This window comes from Opisthocomus hoazin, chromosome 8 (genome assembly GCF_030867145.1).
Source record: "Opisthocomus hoazin isolate bOpiHoa1 chromosome 8, bOpiHoa1.hap1, whole genome shotgun sequence".
NCBI classification, from domain to species: domain Eukaryota; kingdom Metazoa; phylum Chordata; class Aves; order Opisthocomiformes; family Opisthocomidae; genus Opisthocomus; species Opisthocomus hoazin.
In genome coordinates this window covers 10,366,996-10,388,833 of record NC_134421.1, presented here as the reverse complement: position 1 = coordinate 10,388,833, position 21,838 = coordinate 10,366,996, and the positions used below count along the sequence as shown (strand labels likewise).

At 51.3% G+C, this 21,838-nt stretch overlaps 1 protein-coding gene across 7 annotated transcripts in view; it reads left to right on the top strand.

Moving 5' to 3' along the window:
- HIPK2 (homeodomain interacting protein kinase 2) overlaps nucleotides 1-21,838 on the top strand; it is a 130,975-nt gene that overhangs the window by 27,516 nt on the left and 81,621 nt on the right. For all 7 annotated transcript variants that reach the window (XM_075428824.1, XM_075428820.1, XM_075428825.1 and 4 more), the window contains exon 2: nucleotides 14,818-15,916. In XM_075428824.1, the coding sequence (XP_075284939.1) occupies nucleotides 14,818-15,916 (1,099 nt within the window). The remainder of the gene's footprint in view (nucleotides 1-14,817; nucleotides 15,917-21,838) is intronic.

Sequence of the window (21,838 nt, the reverse complement as noted above, 5' to 3'; positions counted from 1 at the left end):
TCCGGCTGGCTGAGTGCACTTGGAGATGTGTTTTCCGAAAGACCCTGAGCAACCTCTGCAGCCACAGCCCTCGGTGGCCGATGAGCAGCCTTCGCTGCACGTGTTTTCTCATCCTAGGCAACCCAGGCATGTGCTTGGTCAGTGTCCGGGTTCCCAGTGAGAAGAGGCTGAGCTTTCTCCTGGCTCGCTGCTACAGCCGTGCTGAAGCATTTCTGAAGTGTCGCGGGTCAGGAGGGCGTAGATTTTTCAGGCAAACCCTGTAGCGTAACTGTACCGGCAGCCTCGGGAGAGCGGCCATTTACCTGGATCTGTGTTTTGGGATGTCTTAGGAATTTTGTTTGTTTGTTTGTTTTAGCAAGGCTGCACACGCCGTGTTGCTGTTGTGGCAATCCATATGATTCACATCTTGCACAGTCTGACAAGTTTATTGGAGCTGGCGTGTGCTGAGCTGCACGCTGCGGTCGCTGCACTGCTCGGGGTTGGTACCAGGGCAGCCCACGGTGCCAGTGCAGGGTTGTTAGCAAGTGCCAGGACCCAGAGGGTGCCAGGAGTGGCAGGGTCACTCAAGTGAGCTGCTTGTGTTGGCTTTGGGAAGTGGAGAGGGCATGAGAATGCTTGCTTGGGCTTTATTTTTTAGAACTCTTCCAGGAATAGCATGTTCCTTGGAGCACTCAGAGCAGAAAGCAGGAGGGTCGATTTTGGGTTCTCCTGGTGCTGTCAGGATCTGGTTTCATATTTATTTTCTGCCCTACCAGAGCATGGAGTAAGTTGATTCATTTTAACAGCTCGGAGTCTCTACTAGCTAGCCTTTGAAGGACTAGATGTCCAGTTACACCTGCTTCTGTTTGACATCCCTCTTCTCTAAGGCTCAGATGTTACACTAGCTTGTTGGGTCCTTCATTCACTGATGCCCATCTGAACCTCTCAGCTCTTTTTTTTTTGGGGGGGGGGGGGGCACAGAATTGGGTGATAGAGTGAAGAGGAGAGAAGGTGCAGAGGGCTGGGAGCAGAGGCACAGCAAGGGAGATGCATCACAGCCTCGCTGAAACCCAGGGCTGAGCTGGAGGCGAAGACTGAGACAAAACAGGAGTGACATCATTAGTTGGGAAATTTTGAGCAGTTTTGTGAAAACCAGTTCGGTGCCACCTGACGTGCAGTCTCTCAGTGCCGTTCGCCGCTGCCCGGGGCAGGTGAGAAGAGGGTGGTGGGGAGCCTGGAGCCGTCAGGTCCCCTGGGTGAGCCGCAGAGGGGCTGCAGGGTTGGCCTGCCGCACGTGCTGTCCCTGGGCTGCCGCGGAGCCCCCCACGCCGGGCACGGGGGTCGCTCGTGGCGTGGGGCTCGCAGGGCGACGGCGAGCTGTGAATATTTCCATATTAGTTGAAATTATGGCTTTCTGTGGCGCTCAGTGGTTTTACCACTCAGCTGCATCTTGTTTTCTGTTTTTACCAGATTTCCATAAAGGGAGGCAGAGATGAAGGTGAGCTCCGTGTTGCAGGATGCTGGTTTTGTAGGTGCTGGTGTAAATATGTCTGTCTTAAACTTCACGCCTGTGACTGGCAGTTGTAGGACTGAGGTCCCACTTGGCACTTTTAGCCCGTTTGGGCGTGTCAGAGATGTGCCTGGTGGTCTGTGCTGATCAACAGCAGGTTCGGGGCAGCTGGGCAGCCGGTCAGGATGAGCACCCTTCATGCAGTGTCCAGATGTGAGGTTGTGGTGAGCTGTCCAAGCGATGCGTGGGGCAAGGAAGCTTGCCCTGCATCTGCTCACAGCGTGCCCAACTCCTCAGGACAGGTCTAACAGTCCCCCGCTGTCCTGAATTCACTCGCTAAGCTTTTGTAATCACCATAAAAAGCTGTTAGGTAAATACATTTTCTGTGCCCAAAAGTGGTTGCCCCACTTTCTTTTGTTCTGAAGAGAATAGACATAAAAATGAAATATGGACCTGTGTTCTTAAAAGGTCATAGTTAGTTGGTCCTGAGGGAGACTGCATATCGGAACAGGTTTTGTTAAGATTTGGTGATGCTCTGAAGAAACGGAATGAATTAGGACTTTGGTTTGTAGAAGCTGGACAATCAGTGATCTGGAAGACGGAGATGGCCATTTCTCAGATAAGGAACTCCCATTTTCTTAATGTGGCTGGGATGGGGAAACTGAATGGGGAAGGATGCTGTGTCAGATGCAGAGCCAGCAGTCAGCACTTGTTTTGCATTGTACCAGTTTCATTTAAGGCCTCCTTCTGTCTGTCTTAAAATAATGGCTCGTAGTGGCAGTGGTCTCCAACCCCTGCCGCCTAATCCATGGTTGGTTGCTAGGGGGGCTGCTGTCCTCCACGTTTTAGTCGTGGATGTGATGACCAATTTTGCATCGCTTTCCAGGCTTTGGCTGGATGACTCAGCTGGTCCTCTGGTGACTCATTTCAGTCTCCCGTGAGCCCAGGAAGGACCAAAGAGGGAAGCGAGGCTATTTTCGGATATGAAAAATGACCAAACCCAAGGGGTATGTCCACAAAGGAGTAATGCAAACATCACATGAATTGGGTATACAGAGTGTAAACTCGCCCCTTCCCACTGAAATTCTTTCCCAGTTACTGTACTTCTGCTGAATCTAGTTCCCAGTCTCTTCTTACTCTTCTTCCGTATGGATATTGGAAAGCTCTCCGTTAGTTGAGTGCAAAAGGTCTGGTGAAATTTGACAGGACTTTTGGTACTAAATTCCCCTGGCTGGTTTTGGTTTTGGTTTTCTTGGCCGTTCCCCTCTCTCGTCGTTTACTGGGATTCTCACAAGCACTCTACCAATAACCATAGGCCCACCCCAGGCTGCTTTTTCCCCCAGTTGTTCCTGTGTTAGGCAAAGCTAAGATGCTCGAGGTTCTTCTAGACCTATTGAAAGCTCTTGTGATTGACCACAAGATGTTACTAATTTGTTTTTTTCTGGATCCTGCAGAAACAGTGGTGTATTTGCTTCATGTGAGAAACTCATACAGAGCTTGTTTTCCCAGAAGCTCTCCTTTCCCCGTGACTCACTTTGGCCAGACTTCCTTATCGTTAGTTGAAACCCGTAGGTGTGACTGTGGGCAGCTTGGCTGCGGTATCACTGGCACGTTGGTGATTCTGAACTCGTTGTCCCACTGCATCCAGGCTGAATCCTCTAAATTCATGCTGTGGGAAAAGGAAAGAGTTGATATTCTGGATTGAAAGGACGTGGCTGCAAAACAGCTGTAATAGTGCCCAAAAGATGCTTATGGAGAAGATGGGGTAAGCGCAGTGACATGTCAGTTGGCAGACGTAGGATCATGGATGAGAAGGAGGCCTGACAGCCCGTTTATCTAGTCTGTCATCCGTAGCCAGCTATCCTTTCTAACGTGGATTTTTGATACTGTAGGTTTGGCTTCAGCAGTTGTGCCGTGCCCGGGGGTGCCGCACAGCAGTTACGGCAGCGAACAGCGAGCGCAGTTGTGCTCCGGTGCCTGGGTCCGTGCAGGGTGCAGAAGTGCTGCTGAGTGTCTCAAAAGCACCAAGCAGTCTGGAGCAAAGTTACACACCAAGGGCTGTCCTTCACTGGCCACCCTGCTGAAGCTGTCACCTGCTTGCTCTTTCTTGGTGGAAGAGGAGCGTGTGCACCAAGTCTGGCTGCGGGGCTGTCTCCAGCTAGAGCCTGCTTTTGAGGCTCGGTCCCCCTTTCTAGCCCACCACAGCGGCAGCGTGCCTTGGGCTGCACTGCGGAAGGCGTTCGGCGCGTGTCGTGCTGATTCTCCAGGATCAGCTTTGCTCCTCTTGTCTCATGCTCTAGTCCTGCCGGCACAAGAAGCCCAGCAGCCCCGGCGTTTAGCACTGTAGAGCTGAGTATATAAATACGTCAATAAATAATCGTATCCTGCACAAAAGAGAAACCTGGGGGAGAGACTGATCGTAGCCATGGAGTTCTGCTGATACAGGTGGAGGTTTTTATTGTTTTCTTTCTCTTAATGACTTCCCTTGCTCTGATTTCTTTTATTTTAGAGCTTTGAGGGGGAGTAGGCAGTTAATGGTGTCTTTGAGCTTCTTCATCGCACACAAGGGCCTTGTATCCTTCTTCCTCAAGTCGATATCCTTTCCTGAGCTCCTGGATGTTTACTCTTCAAGGCTCTGAAATCCTTCGTGTAGTTTATCCCCATGCCTACCTTAGGTTTTCGTTCTGCGTTAGCAAGAGCTTCCTGCATCACCTAGGCTGTCCTTCCCCGGCCGAACAGGCTGCTTCTCCGCGTGCTGAACCGGCCTCTGTCCTGTTAGACCTGAAAAAGGAAATTTAAAAAGGCAGCGGGAGCCGGCGCGTGTACTGCCAGCCCCGGCGGCCGGCCGGCAGCGGGCAGGGAGGCGTCCGGGGGCACCCCTGCGGGGGGCCGTGGGGCCTGTCGGAGGAGAGGTTCGTGGCCTTCGTGTCCTCCGGCCCTGCGAGTGCTCGCGGGTCGAGGCAGGGCGGAGCGCGACCGCGTGTTTCGTTGGGCGGAAGTCAGCGCGACCTCCAATAGGGTGGAGTGGAACGCTGGGACGTCGGAGGCGTCGCGGTTGCCGTGGCGACGGCCACAGCGCTCCTGGCGACTGCCGCAGCTCCCTCCCGCCGCGGTGGCTCCTGTGAGCCTGCTCGCCACTCCCGAAGGAGGAGGGATCGAGAGAGAGAGACAGCTAAGTGGCACTTTCCTACAGGGTTACTCCTCGCAGGAGCAGCCTGTGGAGGAGAGAGGCGGCTGGGCGGGGGGTTGGAGGAGCAGGGAGTCCGCGTCCCGGCCCTCAGCCCCGTGCCTCCCCGGGGTGTTTGGTGCGGGCTGGATGGCTCAGGCTTGCGGTGCCTGTTCTGGGCTCGAGCCGTTCTGGCCCCGGCCCGTTCCGTGTATTTCTAGTTTTACCGTTTTACTTTGGAGCGCACGTCCCAGGTAAAACTTCTGGCTGTTTGGCCGTCACTTTGGAGAGGTTTTCTTGGCCCCGAGCGATGGAGAGGATAACGTCTGGAAGAGAGGGTGGAAAATTCATGCTCGAGAGGTGCTTCCTTGAGGAAGCAAAGCTGCATTTCCTTCGCGGGTGCGTGCTTGTGTGCCTGGGTGAGGACAGGCTGTTTAGGGAAGGGGTGTAACTACGGAAGGCGCAGGTCAGGTGGTTAACCTGCACATCCCTGCTCTAAATTTCCCCCAAAATGCCCCACAGGCCTCGATGTGTGAGGGTGCTGTGAATCCTGCCTTTGGATTTTGTTCTCATTTGGAGGGGAGATGTTGCCACAGAAGTGAGGAGGCGTAGTTAACCCTGGCTTTGGGATGGCTGGGAGGTCATCAGGTCAGTCTATCTCAATTTTCTGCTCTGGCAGAGTCCTGTACCCAGCTTCCCCACCTTTCTCCTTGCATCTTCGTCTTCCTTTGCAGCCCAAATCCCGTGCCTTTCATCCAGACCTCACCAGAGGCTGGTTTCTCTCCAACAGGTCTGGATCCTGATGGAAATGAAATTAAGGGAGGGACTTTGCGAACAGGCAAACTGACCTTTTCAGCCCAGCTAGCACTTGATCTGAGCTTCAGATTTCATAAACAAAGCGAGGGCTGAATGTCATGCGACGGCCTCTTTGCAAATGAAACATGAAAAAATCCCGTGGGAGTGAGAGGCTCAGCCGGAGACTCCCGCGAGCCTTGCCCGTGCCCTGCCTTCACAAGTGGGGTTGCCTCTGACAAGGGAGGCGTGCGAGGTGCTGGCCATTCCCTGTGGTTTCACCACGCTCGCGGGCTGGTCGGCGTCATTGGCGTTACAAAGTGAATATTTACAGGTGGGAAATCAGCCAGGTGGGGAGGCAGCAGTGGTGGAAAAAGCCAAAATATCCTTTCCACTAGGCGGTTGTGGGAAGCCACGAGGGTGCCGGTGCTGCGTGGATGAGGCGGGCATGGCCAGGGCAGCAGAGGGAAGCACTGATGGTTCATTTTGGTCCCTTTTCTGGAGGCCCTGGCACCCTTTCCAGGGAACTAAGGTTGCAGAGGGTCAGATAGGGCGATCTGGCATCAGGAACTGAGGAAGTCCTCTGTTTCCCCTGTAAGATGGGGATGCTGCGGTCAACCCCTGTTCGGAAGATGGGAACTGGAGTGACCCAGCTGGGTAACTTGACCCACGCTGCCTGGAAAGCAGAGCCATGCCGAGATCCTTCTTTTTTTTCAGTTCTCCTTTCAGGAGGCAACTCTGTCAGCAAGTAGCAATCAGAGATGGAGCTCGTGGGAACCTAGAGGCTCTGGCATTACAAATTTGTTGGAGGTTAAACGTATGGACCCACACGCCTGGTAAACTGGACTACAAGGGAAACCCTGGCCAGGTTCACGTTTACTGCTCAGGCTAGCTGGTGTAGCTCTCCTAAGGGAACTTTGGGTGCCGTAGAAATGCTGTGGTTAAAGTTTGTTCCACTTTCCCTCCACGGAGGACATACGATGGGAGGGTGGTAGGTGGCCAGAACACATAATGCTGTTGCCAATTGCCTGGCACGTCAATCCAAATAACTGCTTTTAGGCGCATCTGGCACCATTTCAGCTTCATGATGGGGAAGCCACAAAAAATTCCTTGGTAGCTCACTCTCCCTGTCTCCTCTGGCCATTGCCAGCATTTCAGGAGCTGGTTTAAGCAAGGCATTATATGAGCCTCAGTGTGTCATGCCTTATTTTGAGTGGTGGTGCGGATGCTGCCGTGGTCTCCTGCTCTTTAAGGAGATGCAGTGCTGCTCGTGGCCCCGCAGCAGCCTGCAGCAGAGCCCCAGCCGGGCACCCGGCACGTGCCTCAGCTCTGCCGGGCCCCTCTCCGAGAAAACTGAGAGGGATTTCTTCAGCAAAGCATTTTCTTAGGCATCCTTCTGTGTCCTCCAAAGACAAAACTTCAAAGCAGGGTTTCTGTTGATCCTGCCTGGCTATCCATCTGCTTTCTCAAGCCGCCAAGACCCGCCATGGGCACAGCGGACTCCCAGGTTTCTGACATTATGTCTGGAGAACACTGTGACATCTTGGTAGAGCATTTGGGGTGTCATTTCATGATTTCCATAGAGATGACAGTCTTCCTGTCTGCTTTGACAGGTATGCCGAAGCAGGTTTACTTACTGGGGTCTGGCTGTGTTTTGTCAAGGCTGTAACCTATTGAACATATTCGCTTGCTGCCTTGGTTTGCTTTCCACTCAGTGACGTTGAGGTGTCCTGGAGAGAAGACGTTTCGCAGTATTCCAGGGTTTTCCCCTAGGAAGGTGTCTAGGGGTTACCCTCCAGTTCAGGGGAGCACGGGCTTGTCTGCTGGACCTTCTCACAACAAGACCTAGAGATTGGTGTCAGGTCCAGTGGCTGCAGCATCTGTGGGGAAGTAATGAGGTGGCCTCTGGTGAGGTATATTTTAACCTGCGTTCTCAGGTGTTGCATCGTTAATTGACTATAATGTGAAGCATAAACTAGTCACATGATTTGCTAGGGAAATCTGTAATATCTCTTGTCGTTACTGCAATTCATTGAAGTGGGAGATGGAGGTGACCCTGAAAGAATCCTTCAGTGAGGCACAATCAAGGATTTAAATGTAAGTGCATATATTTGTCCCTGAAATTTTGCTTTATGTGCCTAAAACCAGGAATATGTCAGAGGAGCCCAGAGCTTGTTACTCAGGCTCGTGGGCACCTGAACCCACATCAAAAGGATGAATAAGAATTGCAATGTTTCCAGATTACAGAAGATACCTAATAGCAGGGCTTTGTGGCTTGTAGTGGGTATGGAAGAGTGGAGTTTTGTAGTGGTGAGATGTGAAATTGTGGTCACTGAGCACTGAAGAAAAGGCTTGATATTGTGGAGACTTGACTCCTTTGTCTATAGATACAAAATAAAATAAAAGACAGCACAGATGGTTCAAAGGGAGGTTCGTGGTTGGTGATGCCTCATATTCGCTAATTCCTGAGAGTTTGGTGTTTCAGATGTATAGTGTGCTGATTTAAGTGGTTCACCATGGGCCAAACCCATCTCACATGACATTGTCTAGTGACCCGCCAGACGTGGCGAGCGTGGGTGGATGGGGCTGGAGCAGCCTAGATGTTTCCAGGCTCCGGTGTGGGGTCTGGCCCCGGGGTGGTGCTGCCTCGTTCGGTCTGTGCGGGACATGCCAGCGCTCTGGGCAGCCGTTCTCCCTCCCAGCTACTCACGACAGCTCTCACCTGGGGTGCCACGAATGCCTCCAGGAGCGCTGGACCCGACACAGGCAGCTCTGCCTGTCTCACAGTCTCCATGCGTAGCCCTGGGAAAAGAGGTGCTGCCCCTGCAGGGACCGTGCACCAGAGACCCCCCATCTCCCACCACCCCCAACAGCGGAGATGTCCTGGGGCGGAAGGTGGGTGTGTGTTGGCACGCAGGCGCTGAGCCCGGGCTTGCCGACTGCCCTGCTCCCCGGGCCGGTGCTGGATGGCGGCCCCGGCCAGCCCTCAGCAGCCCTCCCAGCACCTCCCATGCCTGCGGGCTGGGGCGGGGGAGCGGGGGGCTTGGGGAATGGGGCAGGACAGACTGGGCTGGCTCAGAGCAAGGTCTCCCCAGTGTTTTCCTGGCTGTGCCCTCTCCTCCTTGGTCAATGGAGAAGGCTTTCAGTACCCAGCAGGCAAGTTGCCCTGGATTTAAGGAGTTAAAATGGAGAGCGAAGAAGGGAGTAAAGATGGTTTGGGGGTGGGAGATGATAGCAGTATCCTGAGGCACAGGCCAAAATAACCTGCTCAGGGCATGATAGGGAAAAGCTGCCAATGTCACCGTGTGCCCAAGAGTTCTAACTGGGGTCCTGGTTGCTAACTTTTGTCCTGTCTATAAAGGAAAGTCATGGTGTGGAGTATGAAATAGTAAGCAGGGTTGTGTTGCTGATGCTGTAAACGCAGAAGAGGGATGTGTAGGAGGGCATCTGGGTGGCGAGGGGATGCAGGGTGTGAAGGGGATTGTGGTCAGAGCTCCCTGGCCGTCGGACTGCAGTGGGAGATCGGCTTCTCGGGGGTGTGGGGAGTGGAAGGGTGCTTGGCTTTGTTAGGTTGGTTTTGTTCATGGCTACTCAGTGCATTGGAAAGTCTTGCTTTTCGTCTGGTCAGGGGACGTGGATCAAACATGGTGGCTTGGAGCCGTGTGAAGCCAGGACTGGAGCTCTGCAGGGGACAGGCTCTGCCACATCTTTAAGAACTGCTGTGCGCTACGTAAGCGTTTAGGAAACTACTGATTAGGACAAGACAGTTTTACTGGCAGGGCAGGAAAAGCAGAGCAGGAAGGCAGGGAGATTTTCACCTGGAACGAAGGCTCCCTCGACATCTTCTGCTCACCAGGAACAGGAAGGAGCTGAGGCTGTTGAGGTCTGAACTCCGCTTTGAGCTTGTCTCTAAACATTCGGTAGCACAAGGGAAGGAATTTGTGTAGCCTCCAGGGACGTAAATCTTAAGGAGGTTCCAAGAGCACAGTGGTAGCGGGGACAATGCCTCCAAAGGGGCCACACAGAGGCCACCATGAAGAAGAGTGCTGTGCCTGAGGCACGGCTGTTTTGGAGGTGCAATACATCAGCCATACCCGGCAGATCCCCCTTTTCATTGGCTTCTTAACCTGGCTGTGCATACGTCTTTGCAGGCTGGTGCCTCTCTGGGGAGAAGTGGAAGATATTTATTTCAGGAGTGTCTTGTGTGCATCATTTATATGCTGAACACATGCCGTGCGCTTTCGACGGTATTTTTCAAGCAGGCAGTGTCGTTCTGGCGGCAGCCAGCGAGCAGCCTCTGGTTCCAGTGCGCTGGCAACTCTGCAGGTACTGCAAAAGGTCTTGCTGCCTGCTGAGTACAGGGCAGGGGCTTGGTCTCTTGCCACCACAAAGGCCGCGTTTATAAATCAGCAGTAAGTGCTACAAGTAAAGCAGAGGAAAACATCAGTGACTTTCAAACTGTTCCTGCTTTAGTCCCCAAAGTGTATTTTTTGCCCTTTGGGCTGAGGTGGGTGGATAGGGAACTCTGCCTCATTTGCTTTCCTGAAACCTGTTGGAAGTACAAGCGAGGCGGCTGCGTGATTTGTGTGTGCGTGCAAAGAGGGCCATCTGAATTGTAAATAGCACCTGCTAAATTATTATTAAGTGAAAGCTGACGTGGGAGGAGTTCTCAGGGTAAAAAAAAACCCTCAAGTCTTTTAATAAAAGTCATTCAGGCTGTTTTAACATTGTCCCCTGTCTGCACGCTACATACTTCAGCTCATGTGGATGCTGCGGGGAGTTACGCGAGTCGTATCAAGGACAGGGGAGGCCCCATTAAATCCAGTTACTGTCAGTTGTGTGAGAGCTTTAAATGGCTGTACTAAGACTCGTTATTAAAGAAAGGAACTATCAATTTTATTTAATGCATGGTGCCCAGCCTTGATTCTGCTCCCAGCCCAGAGACTTGCCGTGCGCAGGGGTGATATAAAAATCCGAGCTGTACTCTTCAGGGCTTGTATTTAGCTGTAGCAGGGTCCTGGCTGCAGCCTGGCTGGCTGACTGGGGCTGTGGGAGGCTGCCCTGCACTCCTGCCAAGGCAGGGACCAAGCTTGAGCTCAGCCGGTGTTTCCACTTGCCTTAGTCCAGAGAAAGCTTTAGTGTAGGTGGGGCTGCTGAGCTGGGCTTCAGGTGAGCAGGAGTGCTCGGTGGGCACAGCTGCTCTTCCTGAGCATCCTCAGCCCCATCCTGAGCATCCTCAGCCCCTCCGCTCCCGGCGGGGAGTGAAAAGGTGGGGAGCAGGGTGCCAGCCTTGGGCCGCACAGAACGTGGCATCTGCTGGGATCTGCTAGCGAAGTGGGGCAGCAGGAGAGGCCCAGCCTCACACAGGAGGTTTCTTGGCAGACCTGTGAGCGGGAGTTTAAGAGGACTTTTCCCAAGCAGAGCAGCCTGTTTTCCATCCCTCCGTGGCTTATGGCCCCTCCGTCTTTCCAAGACCCCAGGGGTGAGGATGCTCCCCGCGAGCATCCCCACTGGCTCTGGGGGTTGCTCAGGGGGCATCGCTGTTGCAGGGCTTGGCTGGCATGGATCGCCCCATTACTGCTGGCTTGCTTCTTCATGGGCATCGTGGCAAGCTATTGTCGGCCTGTGTAATCAAAACGCTGAAGCTGCAAATCATATTACAGGCCATAATGAGGAATTTGATCCCTGTGACAGACTGGCCAACTGTTATTCGCATTTATTACTATTTCTGCCATTGCCATGGAGTAAAGATCCTTTTCGCAAAAAAGAACATGCCACCAGCACAGTCTGATAGTGTCCTCGGGAAATTTAGGGTTGTGTTTTTCTCACATTAGCTGCACAGGCAAATTTGCAATAAAAATGACTTTGCTGCAGAAGCCTTCTTTTCCCATCACCAAGCTGTCAATCAGCCTGTAATTTCTTGGTATTGGACTATGCTGAAGAGCTGGCTGAGTTATTCTCCTTATAATGTGTGCCCCTAAAACCTCAAATGTGAGAAAATAATTTTGGATGGAAGGAAGAAGATTTCATGCTTCTTTTTTTCAGGGGAAAAAAAAATATTTCTCCTGCGATGAGATGCTACCTCTGAGGAGGGTGGAAGTGGCATGAGAGGAGTCTAAAGTCCTCCCTTTAGCCACAAGACAGCCCTGCTTCCTCCACTCCCTCCGTTTTTGGGCTACCAGGGTGGGTCAGTGTTTGTCCCCTGTTCCTGTCCCCCTGCTGAGGCTGCCAGCAGCGTTGCAGGGACAGCAAGGGGCTGGTTGTTGATGTGGAAACCGGTCCCTAACAACAACTCGTTTCACCGAGGGGCACAGGCAGCCGTCTGACGTTGACAACGCTGAGTGACTGCCGACCTTGTTTTTAGTGTCAGCTGATATCAAGCTGGAGCCCTGCCAGTTTGCACCAGTTGAAAGTCTGTCTCGTAATGGTGGCGATTATCCTGATTTTTACAGCGGCGCTGAGAAAGTTGCAGCTGCTGTGCTTCGTGTCCCTGACTTTAATTTGGGGTGCCTGGGTCTGCTGGTGTTACCTTTAGAGAAGCGCGTGAGAAGAACTTCTATCTGTGCTCTGCGTCAGTCGTTTTTTCTCCCTTTTTATTTTGTATGAAGAGATATTGCTCAAGCGCACCATGGAATGAAAGCCATAAAGCTATAAATTACACCTCTGCTAGGCCCACAATATGTTACCAATTACACCTGCTTTATTATTCGCGTCCAGGGGGAAAACATACATCAAACCAACCCCACTCTTCAGGCAGGTCGGTGCTGTGCTAGAAGGAACACCGTGACTCTGCTTCATCAGTGGAAAAACAAACACGGTTTCGGCTCACTCGCGTACGATATTTGTGTCTGGCGTGACAAGCTGAGTGATACCGCTGCGGTTCTCCGAGCTCGCCGCGTGCCACGTGCTGTGGCGCTCGTGGCAACGTCATCGCCCCGTGGAAAGGAGAGAGGAGAGGAAGCACTCAGAGGGGCAGGGAGCTGAGGACCCAGTCGCAGGGACCTCGGAACTTGCTGCCAAGGAGGTTGGGGGGGTTGGAGTTAACACGAATGGCAGCCAACAGCATCAGAAATCTCATTAAAGCCAGGGGTCACGTCTGCAGAGGAGAACACGCTGCGGTTTGCAGGGCTTCGTTGCTAGAGTGCGGTTAGCGGGGTTCTGCTTGGCATGTTCCAGTAGACGCGAGGGTTTCCCCGCGTGTCCTGGTAGGGGTTTTCTTCTGCGTCTGTCTGCCCTGTCTTCAGAAATTCGTCACTGGGGCAGGGATGAAGGTGGGGGTGTTGAAGCAAACCGGTGTGGTTGCTTTGCCAGTTACGTGCGTGTAGCTGCGCACGGTGGTTTTTGGCTTGCCCGCAGTGCCCCTCTGCTGAGCAGCTCCTGGGCTTTGGGCTGCTGGGAATTAACTGGAAAATGGGTGTGTTTAGGTGTGCTTGCTTGACCATGCTACTCAGCTTTGGAGTGTGGAGTAGCATTAGTATTTTTCTATGTGGGTGTGTATATTTATGCATGCATGCGTGTCAGTGTGTGTGGGCACATACGAGCTCCAGAAGATCTTCCGAAGAGCAAGACGGACTAGCGGAGAGTGGATTTCTTTTAGGAAGGGGACCCGCGCGTTGCTCACAGTCTCCACATGAAGAACTCATCCATGTGCGCTGCAGAGTTTGTTGTGGTTTTGTCACTGAAGCGTTTGTTCAGCTTCAAACTTTTTAAAGTTGAAAACAAGTCAAGGTTATGTTTGCGCTTAATAATTCAGCAACGATGCCAGCTCAGCATATTGTCTTTTTCTTCCCTAGTCATTCTGTTTTATTGAAGAGAAACACTGCCGACAGACAGAGGGGTGAAGGAGGCTGTGCCTTTCTGCGTTAACTCCCGCCAGGCACGGCCTCCTTCCCCGGGGATCCCCCCAGATTCATGCCGTTCACAGTACCTTTGCCCCAGCGGTGCCATCCCTACCCTGGACAGGGAAAGCTGGCAGCAGGTCAGGACTTAGATATCCTCTTCTCTGCAGACGTCTTTTTTTCTGAATAGGAGCATTTTCTGTTTTGGTGGAATATTGCTCAGAATCCTTCAGTAAGTCTGCCTCAGTGATACTTTGTTTTCGCTTTGGGTGTGAGGGTGCGGGTTTCTATTTTTGTTTGTTTGGTGAGTTTTTTTTTCAATAAAGATGTAGAAGATCATTAACTCTTCTAGAACCAAAGAAGTTTGCAGTAGAATAGGTTTTTGTCTCTTCTTAAAAAGCAAAGTTACATTAGGACCTAGTTCTGCCTTATGCTAGTGGGTACGTTGCTTCATTAACAATGCTGGTCATTACCAGGGGATCTGCTTTCCAGTGATGGTATTGTCACTGTCAATAAGAATAGATCAACACAATATTATAAATCTGGAAGAACTGAGAGCACGCAGTGACGCTCATGTTGTGTAACTCCCATCTCCAGTGTCCCTGAGCACAAACCAGCATTGTGCACCATTCTCACACGAAGACTGGGCAAGCCACCTGAGACATCATCTGTTGCTGCTGTCCTGGCTCCGCAACTTCGTCCGCACACCTCCATTTTGTCACAGTGCATCATCTCCTGGTCCCATCCTGGCTCTCTGCGGGCCAGAAGTTACACAGTGGTTTTATGGGAATAAACGGAGGGCTGAAGTCAGATTTCCCAAAACTGTTTAATAGGATGAGCCCAAGGATTTGAGATTTGGCTTCCACAGTCAGAATGCTTTGCAGTATTTGACATGGGTTCTTCATGAGAGCTAGATATAAGCCTGGAGACAGTGGGAATAGGAGTCTCTTTGGGCAGGGGAAGTAAAAATAACATTTACATTCCTTGTATTAAAAAAGGGAAGAGGGAGAGCAAGAGAGCAGGAATCTTGGTTGTTAGTACAGTTAATTTCACAAGGGTGTGTAGTGATAGGACAAGGGGGAATGGCTTTAAACTAACAGAGGGCAGATTTAGATATTAGGAAGAAATTCTTCACCATGAGGGTGGTGAGGCACTGGCACAGGTTGCCCAGGGAAGCTGTGGCTGCCCCCTCCCTGGCAGTGCTCAAGGCCAGGTTGGATGGAGCTCTGAGAAACCTGGTCTGGTGGAAGGTGTCCCTGCCCATGGCAGGGGGGTTGGAACCAGATGATCTTTGAGGTCCCTTTCAACCCTTACCATTCTGTGATTCTATGATTCTATGATAATGATTTATTTTAAAGCATAGTGTTTTAGTTGTGTTGAATACGTATTTTCTGGAAGGACTCGATTTTTGTGTGCATGCGTGTGGTGTGTCTGAAGTCTGTATCCCACTTTCCCTTCCTGCTGCTGAACAAATGACAAAAGCTGGGGAAGGCATGTTAACACTCTTGTTTCACTCTGATGTTGTATTGCAGGTATGGCCTCGCATGTGCAGGTTTTCTCTCCTCACACCCTTCAGTCAAGTGCCTTCTGTAGCGTGAAGAAACTGAAAGTGGAGCCGAGTTCAAACTGGGATATGACTGGGTACGGCACACACAGCAAAGTCTACAGCCAGAGCAAGAACGTGCAGTCCTCCCAAGCAGCCGCCGCAGCAGCCGTCAACGCCTCCCTCCAGATCCCCAATCCGAGCATCCCTTACGAACAGACCATCATCTTCCCAGCAAGCACGGGGCACATCGTGGTGACGTCCGCCAACAGCACGTCTGGTGTGGTTGCAGTGTCTGGGCAAACACTGGGCGGGCCACACAACCTGATGCGTCGCAGCACTGTGAGCCTTCTGGACACCTACCAAAAATGTGGACTTAAGCGTAAGAGTGAGGAGATCGAGAACACAAGCAGCGTGCAGATCATCGAAGAGCATCCACCAATGATTCAGAACAATGCCAGTGGGGCCACTGTAGCCACTGCCACCACCTCCACGGCCACCTCCAAAAACAGTGGCTCCAACAGTGAAGGGGATTACCAGCTGGTGCAACATGAGGTGCTCTGTTCCATGACCAACACCTACGAAGTGTTAGAGTTTCTCGGCCGTGGAACCTTCGGACAAGTAGTCAAATGCTGGAAACGTGGCACTAATGAGATTGTGGCCATAAAGATCCTAAAGAACCATCCTTCCTATGCCCGGCAAGGCCAGATTGAAGTGAGCATCCTGGCTCGGCTGAGCACAGAAAGCGCGGATGACTACAACTTTGTCCGCGCATACGAGTGCTTCCAGCACAAGAATCACACGTGCTTGGTGTTTGAAATGTTGGAGCAGAACCTCTATGATTTCCTAAAACAAAACAAATTCAGTCCTTTGCCCCTTAAGTACATTCGACCAATTCTCCAGCAGGTAGCAACGGCCCTAATGAAGCTGAAAAGCCTGGGACTGATTCATGCTGATCTCAAACCAGAGAACATCATGTTGGTAGACCCATCCCGACAGCCATATAGGGTCAAGGTCATAGACTTTGGTTCGGCTAGCCATGTGTCTAAAGCTGTGTGTTCTACCTACCTTCAATCCAGATATTACAGGTAAGAGACTGAGCTCATGTAACGTTACTTGGAGAAGTATGTTTCCTATGGAAATTTTCCTACATTCCTGTAAATGAATGAGAGTCATCCCTTAATCCTAAACTGGGATGGCGCTTAAAATGGTTTATTGGTGATACAATGATGGTATCCTAACCTCATGGAGTTTACTTGCATTGAAAACCATTGTAAATTTGTAGATAACCATAAAATGTTGTAAAAACAGTTTGCCAGTTACAGTTTTGAAAGCCTTTCACCTCTGCCAGTACGTTGTTCTCTCTGGGACTGTTTCCAGAAGAGGCAGTGGATCTGGAGAGACCACATTTCCTTTCCAAATCAATGCAAGTAGGTTCTTGGTTTCAGAAAGACCTTAACCTAAACAATCGATCCATATTTCAGCTGTGCCTTCCAGTCTTTATTCTTATGTGAAACCAGGGACTTTACAAGAACAAGGTTGGCCCACAGGAACACTATATGGATGCGAAAGATGCTTTGTCATGGAGTAGTTTTTGCACAGGCTGTGGAGCTTGCTAGTGTCAATGGGATTATTCTGGCTGGTTCCTGCTGACTCTGCTCCAGGTGAGCAGGTGGCCTGGCCGGGCTGGAAACACCTTTCTCCACGTGGGAAGCTGTTGGTAGGGATGGATGAGTATTGCCAGTAATTTGGTGTTGGACTGAGGACCTGTCGTGGACAGTCGATTCCTACTCATGGTGCTTTTAACTACAGGTGTGTTATGTGCTAGAACGAAGTTCAGAGCTCTGTGTAGGTGTGCCTGAAGCGACATGTGTAAACCAGCTACATCCCTCGTCAGTCTGTTGAACAGTTTCAGCAAAGCAGCCTCTCTTCATAACCCATGGCGGGTCATCCTCTCCCTCTGTCTTGACTCCAAGACACAAAGTCTCTCTGTAGATCTTCTCCTCAGACCCTCTTTGGTACCAGTTAGCTTGATTCAACATCCCGAGGAGCAAGAAAAACAATTCTATTGCTACCTCAGGGGTGGGGGAAAATGGGGGGGGTGCAGGGAGGGAAAGGGAATTTGTCTTTAGATGACAGCTGAGTTTAGAAATGTTCAGGCCATGTTTTTGTTGTTGTAATTCTGTGAAGCAGGGGCAAAGAGGGAAAATGTGATCCTGCTTGATGACTGATTTAATGAAAATCAGTCCTGGCAGCATCCACAGCTCATCAGATGGGTTACAGAAAAGCAGGGTAGTTGCTCTGTTTGTAGATAGGGAAGAAATCTGTCTTATACATGGGGAGGACTGGGGACAAAAAAACAACATGAGTTGATTACGAACCCTTTTCCTACTTCATAAACATCACAGTGGCAAAGCCCACCTGAGCTCTGAGCTTGGGAAGAGTTAATTTTCACAGGAACAGGAACTTTGGCAGTGTAGCACCACAGCAACTGATTTTTATCTGCTTGTCCTTTGATCTGAAGGAGGCCAGGAAAAAATCCCCAAGCCTAGTTTATACCTCAGAAGAGGCTTATTAAATGAAATATTCTACCTGATGACAGTCCCATCCTCCAGGAGAGACATGTTTCTGTGGTAAATATGCAAAAGCTTTTAGGGTTGCAATTACCTGGCAGACTAGACGAAAAAAAAAAAAGCTAATACAGGCATTTTGTTGTTATCTGTGATTCTGCATTAGCAGCCTAAGTCCCTAGCTGAAAGACAGAAGGGGCAGCCAAAATGAAATATGTGACAGAAAGCAGAAATGAAAGAGAAAAATGGTTCATTCTCAGTGACAAACAAGGAATATTTTTGTGGCAGTCTCTGGGGAGGAGAAGGCTTGATAAAATTTGCTTTTTATATTTTAAATGCTATTCCTGCCCGGTCTGAAGTTGCAGCTTGTTAGATAATAAGTTTTGTCTGTCTAATTCCTCCCTTGTTTTGCATGCCTGAATTGATGGGAGGAGGGCAAAAGGGGCAGCAGCTCACAGGGGAAGAAGAAAAAAAAAAAAAAGAAAAATCTCATTGGGTTGAATTACATCAGCAGGGGGCTGCTGATGAAGCTAAATTCAAGTCATGAGGAAAATTTACATTCTTCTTCATTTTCTGATGGGGAATAATACAGTACAGAGTAAAGACCCATTCCAAAGAGAAGGAAGTTTCATGCTAGGGGAAACACTGGGCTTTATAAAGATTTCATGCGTCTTCCATTTAATTTACACTTGTTGTGCTTGCTAAAGTATAAAAGACAAGGGGATGACTTCAAGAAATGGCACTTTTAAGCTGAATATGAAGGAAGAGCTTCCTCGGAGTAAAACCTCTCGGGCTGTAAGCAGGCATGCCAGAGAAGTGACAGGAGCCCTGTGCCGCATGCACTTGCGGAAAGACGAGGCAGAGCGCTGGGGTTGGCTCTTGGCTCCAGGTTTTTTATCATGGGCTTTTGGGAGCAAATTCCCAGATTGTCCCCATATTTTATTAGCAGGTCGCTTTTTCTTTTTCCTCATGGTTTTTTTTTTTTTGGCTTAACACTACTCTGAAGAATGTGATGGCCAAATCCTTTCAAGTGAGGAAAGTTGTGTGGGCTCCTGCTCATTCTCAGAGCAACAGAAGGCCTTTCCTCTTCCGATAAATGATAGGCCTGTTTTCTTCTCCTGGAGGTGGAAGACAGAAGTGTCTTTAAACAACTTCCAAGCTCTTTCTTGACCCGAATCTGCAGAGCCCAGCATGAGCTAAGACAGTCCCACGGCTGCTTGCGAACTTCGTGTGAGCAATGTGCCGTCGCTGCCGAGGGCGAGCCGGATCCCCCGGCCCAGGTTCTTGTGAGAGGAGTGGTGGGCAGACATGGTGGGCAGACCAAGTTGGCATTGAGCCGCTGGGGCCCTCGCCGGGTGCCCCAACGGCAGCAACGTTCCTGTCCCACCGGGGTTATCTCTGTCAGGCTGAGCCGGTGCTCTCCGGAAGGACCGCCATGGTGTTGAGGTGGCAGGGTGGGGCAGAAGGTATCAGAAATGGTCATCAAAACGTCTTCAGTCTAGCAAAACTTAGCTCCCCTCCCTCTCAGGGGGCGTAGCCTCCTCCAGGCTAGACCTGCTGCCATAACTGGAGGTTTTGCTCCCTCGCTCCTGACTGTTGAAGGACGTCCCAGCCGTTGTGAGGGTGTAAAGCTCCCGGTCCCGAGTCCTTGACTAAAGGGGAGTGACCCCAGAGCAGAGGGGGAACCAGGGTAGGGTCCTCTGCACCATGAGGCCCGCGCTGCCACGTGGACACCTCTCCTGGCCCCGATGTCAGCATCTCCCATGGCTTCCCCCGCTCCCTGCCGGCGCAGGCGGGCTGCACGGGGGCTCTCCGTCCCTGTCCCCCGTCCCCCGTCCCCCGTCCGTCGGCCGCTCCTGGCGCTGCGGCTCCCACCAAGTTGGAGAGCTTGTCAGTGCCGTGGTCAGAGCTGTCTCCTCACGGGGGGAGTGCTGTGAAGAGGATCAGCCTCCTTCCTCCCACCCATCTTCAGCCTGTGGTGCAGAGTGTTTCTCATGCGGGACCTGGCTGGCGGCCACGCAGGCGTTCCCCCTTTCTTGGGGTGGTGGTCCCAGCCTGCCCACAGTCACCCTAAGCCTTCGTCTCGTGGCTTATCACGGGATATCTACATGGGATTTTGTTTTTTCCTTTTTTCATGCTGCAGTTTGAAGAGGAGATCATTGAGGTGGTCTCTGTGATCTCCATTTTGCGGGATGGATGACCAGAGAGATCCCTTCGGGGTCCATAATCCATATACGAACAGCTTCCCGGGAAAAGCCACGTGCTGAGAAGTGCAGGGCTCGGGCCGCAGCAGACACCCCCTCCTTCAGAGCCCGCGTTCATTCAGCCAGGTGGACGAGGGGGTGCTGCCCTCTGGGAGAGAGAGCGGCGGCTGGGGTGGTGGGTAGAGCTGCGGTCCTCTCCTGCGGGAACCGGAGCGGTTCCCTCGCGTGAGCCGGCAGTGCCGGGATGCTCGGAGCAGGAGGGCTTCTCCCGGGGGCACGACCACTCTGCTGCCTTGCCCTTGTGGCTTTTCTTTGCCGCTCGGCTGAAACAGCTGCAGTGTTGCACTCCGGGGATGACAGCGTTTCTCTAATTAGTGCCGTAATCACCTTACGAGGTTGAAGTCTTTAAGAATTTGCAGAACATTGCAGGTGTAAAATAATGGCTGTCACCCCTGCGCTACTAACAGATAAATGTAGCCTTGGCTCCCCATTTTCAAAAGGCTTTGGTACGTGGCGTGTCTGGCTTGGGTTGAGATGTCTGCTTCGTAGGTAAGTGGCCTTTGATGGAGAGTTTGGATAACAGAGAATGAAGCTGAGTATCGGTTTGAAGAGGTGTTTATCGGTCTAGTTTCAGGCTGTGTGAGGCAGGTGTGGTTTTTAACGGGCTGTACCCTTAGCTGGGTGAGTGGGGGTCCTGAGCAATGCCGGGGGCTAAACGGGATCCGTCTTGCCGCAGGTGGACATCGTGCCATGACAGGTATCTGTCCTCTAGCCGTGCTGAGAGGGAAGCAAAGCGATGCGGATTCCCCAGCAGCATCACAACCTCTTCGCCATGGTGTGACTCAGAGTCTGTGTCATTCTGGCCAGAACTGCCCTTTAAATGAGACAGTAGGAATGGCAGCACGGAGAGGCGACGCTTGGTAGTTTACTCAGTGAACTGGCATCTGTTGTGTCCTTGTATAACAGTGTTAGTGCACTTACATTGCAAAATCTTGTGCCATTCCAGACTTGCAAAAACATCTCTATCTCAGCCTTGACTGCTTTCGCGGCTGTGGGAGCCTCATTGCTCTGCCAGTCTGCTCCATCCTACCTGCAATATTCACTGCTTTACTGACTCTGCCTCTCCAAGGTAAAGAGCAGGATAGCTGGATGGTTTGAGGAGGACGGTTTCTTCTGGGGACTGGAGTGAAACCACCAAGTTCATCGCTGAAGTCTAAGCTCAGTTTCACTTAGTGATGACCACACCTGGTGGGACTGCAGGCTTGCAAAACAGGCAATACACTGCAGAAGACTGTGGAGGCAGGCAGACTTCAGGCTATGCTATTTTACGCAATTGTTCATTTCTTTCCCAAGGACACTTGGAATTTGGAGTTGTTTTTTTCAGACCCAAATTCAGCAGATTTTTTCCTGCAAAACCAGCACCAGGATTAATTGAATCTCAGTTTCATCGTACCCAGACCACCGAGTCTTGGAAGGGAACAGGCATTCAGAAGTAAGCTTTTGGCTTTGTCCCATCTCTGTGATAGTCAGGCCAGGTTGGTTTTCGGTTTTACAAAACTGAAGCAGAGATAGTTCTTCGCTCAGTTCCTTTGAGTATAAACCACCTCGGAGAAGGGATGGTAAACCAGCATTGTGCCCGTGGTGCATCCAACAGAAGACATACACTGTATATTCCAAAATAACTCCCTTTCTGGGGTCCAATTTAAAACAGAAAAGCCTGTATTTCAGCTTAAACAATCTCCTCAGGCCAGAGTCTCCCTAGGGTTTTCTCTGTTGAAACCTTCTTACCATTTTGCTAGGTGTTTTTTGTTTCACTCCGAGCAGACAGGTCAGCTCCTCCTTTATCTTGTCAAAGTTAGCGATCTGCCCCTTTCCCTGTGACGCTGCCGCATCTCCCTGCCCGGCTCCGGCACGTGATGCTGGCCCCGCTCCCGGAGGAGCCCTGCGTCCCTCGGCGGAGTCATAAAGGCCATCACGGGAGGGCTTTGTGTATTTATTAACCAAGTGTATCAGATATGCCCAGTTATGTGCCTCCAGGTCCCTGAATATTTGTGACACAGGGCTGTTTGCAAGGAACCTGACAGGAAGGCTTTCTGCAGGAGAGAGGAGTCGTCGATAGCCCGAGAAGGGGTAGAAGTCTTGTGCTGCTTCCTTTTGCCTCATCCGTGTCTGAGTGGTGAAAAATCAAGTATCTATCTCAACTGAGTGCTGAGCTGGCTCCTTCTGTGCCCTCTCC